Genomic DNA, 4,481 nt, shown 5'->3' on the forward strand with positions numbered 1-4,481 from the left:
TTCAATGACGTTGATGTTTTGTTGTGGCTTTCCTGCTGTCCAGCTCATAACATTAGCAGCTGTTGTCGCTTCGAGGCTGCAGTTGTACAGCTTGCTCGCTGCGGCGTGGAAATCAGCCCTTTCGCGGTGCGTGTGGCATAGCTTAAGCCAAATTCCAATACCCAAAATCTCAGCCACTCGCTCACTCACACTCGCTCACTCAAGCATGGTGGTGTTACGGTGAAATTGGTGACCGGCCGACATGCAACCTTTTTTTTTAATTTATGTAACTTACATGGAGGTCTTTAAATTAAAGGTTGAACTCTGACGCTGACGTTATGTATCTACATACGATTGTCACATATTTCAAAAGTTGAAATATAGAGATAAGAGGTTTCTCTCCCCTGGTCTCTCTGCTCAGGACAAGGTGCCTTCAGAGGCGCTTCCTCTGCAGGGCTTCACGGTCAAGCTCACCGAGAGGCCGGAGGGAGAGGACAGCAGCAACGTGTTCCAGCTCTACCACAAGAAGACCTTGTACTACACCTTCAGAGCAGACGACCAGCACACGGCGCGCAGGTCAGCACCGTCTACTGTACTGTACATTACACATAGTCATCAGGATAGGGATAACAGTTAACCAAGCATACACACAGGGAAAGTAGCCAAGTACTACCTCTATACTCTGGCTATTTCAAAATAGCCGATCTACTAGCTCAAGAAGATTTTCATACATAAAAAAAAACTTTTACTTGTATCAGAGTATTTCTACATGATGGTATTGATGCAGCGGTGGCCGAACGGATTGCGGAGCGGGCTTGATACCGGAAGGTCGCCAGTTCGAATCAGCGATCCGACACGTTAAAATTACCACCGCTGAAGTGCCCTTGAACAAGACATTGAACCACTACGATGAAATGTTCTATGAGCAGGGCCTGGCTGGAAACAAGTTCTTGAGCTTAGCCCAGATACCCTGGGTAAATAGTAATAGTAATCATTTCATTTCATTTCATGCTTTTACTTAAGTAAAAGAAAATGCAGTACTCTTTCCACCACTCTCCCATCTCAAAACCTCTCTGTCAATGAGACCTTGGAACATAATGTGCTTCTAATCTCCACTGGCTGTGCTAGCTGTATAGACTCTGCCCTCTTGTTATCGCATCGTGCACAAGATTCAAATGTCCACCTCTTCTCTTACAGATGGGTGAACGCCATGGAGGAGGCTACCGTTTTATAGCACCCAGCCAAAGCGTGCATGCGTGCGTGGGCCCTGCTGATCATGACTGCTTCAAGCTCAGCCTGTGGAGTATACTTTACTACCATGTTCCACCCGAAACCATCGTCAAATCAGCATGGCTAAAGTACATTTAAAGTCTGCCCCGCAGCGGATTGCTTTACACTACGACGAGGAATTATTTAATGAGTGTTTGACAAGCCTGCCCTCTTAACGCCGCGGTAGGAGTGTTTTGAAAACGTGCCGCAGTGGATCGAGGCCTGGGGATTCATTCAGCAGGGCCGTGTGCAGAAGAAACATCTCACTGGAATATACGCCAGGCCAAAACAACATAAAAGCTCCTTTTTAGTCACACAAGCAATTCTCCGCTCAATGCGAGGGTTTCTCACAACAAGGAGCCGTTTGGATGAGTTCAAACATGTTCAGATGCTGAAAACACCACAGCTGCGCCTTCCTATAGTGGGGCCTCCTTCACATTTTGTTTCTACAAATCAAGCTGTGTCGTATTTATACAGCTGCTATTAAACGATGATGGAAAACATGTTTCTCTGCAGGAAACCCATCTTTTTATACATGAGAGAAACCTCCATCCACGTCCTATGATGGACTTTGCCAGTTTGATGCCGCACAAATGCAAACATAATTACTGTACATAAAACAAAAACAAAGAAAAAAAATGTTATTCCCTCCATTCGAGTATGTAAGTATGATATTTGGTATTCTGAATATATATAGTGTGAGCTACACAATACTGTTATTGAAGTGAATTATATGACGTATTTGTACATAAATTATGTGAGAGGATGTTTTGAGTAAGATACCATTTGAATCATCATAGTGTGGGTACATTAGATTCCTTGTACTACTTTCTCTTTCTAAATGGTTTTACATGACGTTACTCTTGTATTGAAGAGATCTCAGCAGTTGACTAAACAGTATTTCTACGACGGCAAAACATTTCATAATAGAGCTAAAATTTGAATGTATAGCTTTTTGAAACTTTTCAAAATGCGTCGGGCAAGGTTTAAATTGCCAACATATTCCTTTGATTTGAATACAGTGCCATTTGAATGGTAGAGAATGTGCCTGATATAAAATGTTTGCTCTTAATGTTTTTTTTTTACAACATCCAGTACTGTAACGCTATCATGTATTCAAAAGGGATCTTGATGACATCTGTATCTTTTAAACATGTCTGTATGTTCAACAATGAGAGCTCACTATGTCCATTTTAAAGTCTCATGCTATAGTTAATTAATGCCTTTTATGTGCTGCATACTGTATAACCTATACTGCCGTTTGAAATTCAACTTCGTATGCTTGTACTTAAAGGATCATACCAGCCTTTTGTTTTTACATGTGGGATTGTGGGTCCTTTTTCAGTCTTACTTATGTCATTCCTCAAAACCATGAGAAAACCGACACACCATACTAATAGTATTTTGATGAAGAATGGTTATGTTTTATCGAGTAAAAGTATGTTTCCAAATGCTAGAGGACAGAAGTCCCGAGCTGAGCGTGCTCTACTGTCAGTTGATGAAGACAGTGGTTCTCAACTTGGGGATCTCCCCAGATGAAAAGAGACCTTTAAGACCTTTTTAATACCTAAAAAAAATGAAATGAAATGAAAAATTACCATTGCTGCATGATTGCTGCATAATCAGCTACTGTAAAAACTGGTCAACCATTGCCCAAATTTTCAAATAATATTCAATGCAGAACTTGTGATAATTCTCTGTGCTCTACAAGCTTTACATGAAAAGGTTTGAGAACCACTGCTGTATACAGTTATGACCCTTCCTATAAAGCCAATGCTGATATTCCCGTGTTATTAGCACCTCCAAGACAATGGAGCCAATTGCCACGTCCCCAAATACCTGCGTGCGTGTGTGTGTGCGTGTGTGTGTGTGCGTGCGTCACAAAGAATGAGAAGAGAGAGATAAGGAGTGAAAAGTGACCCACATGTCAGTAAAGCTGGCAGCATGGTCCTTTAATGCAAACTGCTGAAGAGCACCGTAGTGCACTGCAAACTACCTACAGTATAAACCTTCAGTGTGGACTGAGCCAATGATGCAGCTGGCTAATAAGCCTTATATGTCTTATTATAATGTCCCTCTATAACTCATGGACAAATTACATCATCAACTTGTGACGGGCGTTGTCCCTCTTGGGTAAAAGATTAACTATTTCTAAAGTAAATGAAATATTGAATGTGTTTGTCATTTACATTTTTAGTTATAGAGGGCAAGTATAATGTATTAAGGCATGTGAGGCTTATTAGCCAGAGATTCTTTTAATTTATGCCAAAGGGGTGTGTGTGTGTGTGTGTGTGTGTGTGTGTGTGTGTGTGTGTGTGTGTGTGTGTGTGTGTGTGTGTGTGTGTGTGTGTGTGTGTGTGTGTGTGTGTGTGTTTGTGTGTGTGTGTGTCTGTGCGTGCGTGCGTGCGTGCGTGCGTGCGTGCGTGCATGACTCCCATCAATTGATCAGTTATCATTTAATTGGTTATATCTTCTGATTCACTATTGTTTTGCTCCATTCAGAATGCAGCTATACTGTTACATGCCTTGGAATTGCATCATTTCTAAAGCACACTTGTTCCTTTTGCTCAGCAATTACTGTTCTGCTTTTGTTATTAATACCCAATTTATGGGCCCTGACTTCTACCTATAGTGTTATTATAAATTGTACCTCTTGAATATAGTGCATTTGTAAATGTAAATGTTTATGTATATAGCTACATACAGTAGACCTACAGAAATAAAAATCACTGGAAAAGATTATTCAATCTGTGTCTCCACAGTAAGGTTCTCCTGCTGACAGAAAAAAAAACAGTTCCCTGTGTTTTACAGGTTTTTGCCTTACGTGAACGATAAAACATATGTAATAAATGTCATGTTGACTGTAGTAAATGCATTATTTGTTTATGTCTATGTTGGCCAACAGGGGGCAGCCTCATATAACGATAGTCCCACTTATTGAACATAAGCACAAGCAACATCAGAGAAAAGGATTTACAGTAGCCTTATAGCCTATATGTGATATTAGAAATGGTCTGCATGCTATATGTTATGTGTTATCTGAACACAAGATCCAATGGTCAATGATCTTATTCACTTGCGTGGTCAATCTTGGCCATCAATAGCACATCATGCTCTTAGCCATATTGGAGAGACACTGGGCTGCTCCCTTCCAGGTGTTACCAATTCTAGGTGTTACCAATGATTCTAATGAAGGTTCTGTTCCATTTAGTGTAGTCAAAAGTCAACCAAAG

At 40.9% G+C, this 4,481-nt stretch overlaps 1 protein-coding gene across 2 annotated transcripts in view; it reads left to right on the forward strand.

Annotated features, from left to right (window-relative positions):
* The window catches only part of fgd5a (FYVE, RhoGEF and PH domain containing 5a), a 60,845-nt gene extending 56,729 nt beyond the window's left edge, over positions 1-4,116 (forward strand). For both annotated transcript variants that reach the window (XM_079510407.1, XM_079510408.1), the window contains exons 20-21: positions 401-555; positions 1,177-4,116. In XM_079510407.1, the coding sequence (XP_079366533.1) occupies positions 401-555; positions 1,177-1,213 (192 nt within the window). In that variant the 3' untranslated portion in view covers positions 1,214-4,116. The remainder of the gene's footprint in view (positions 1-400; positions 556-1,176) is intronic.
* The last annotated feature ends 365 nt before the right edge of the window (positions 4,117-4,481 follow it).

Source organism: Electrona antarctica (assembly GCF_951216825.1).
Source record: "Electrona antarctica genome assembly, chromosome: 9".
Taxonomy (NCBI): domain Eukaryota; kingdom Metazoa; phylum Chordata; class Actinopteri; order Myctophiformes; family Myctophidae; genus Electrona; species Electrona antarctica.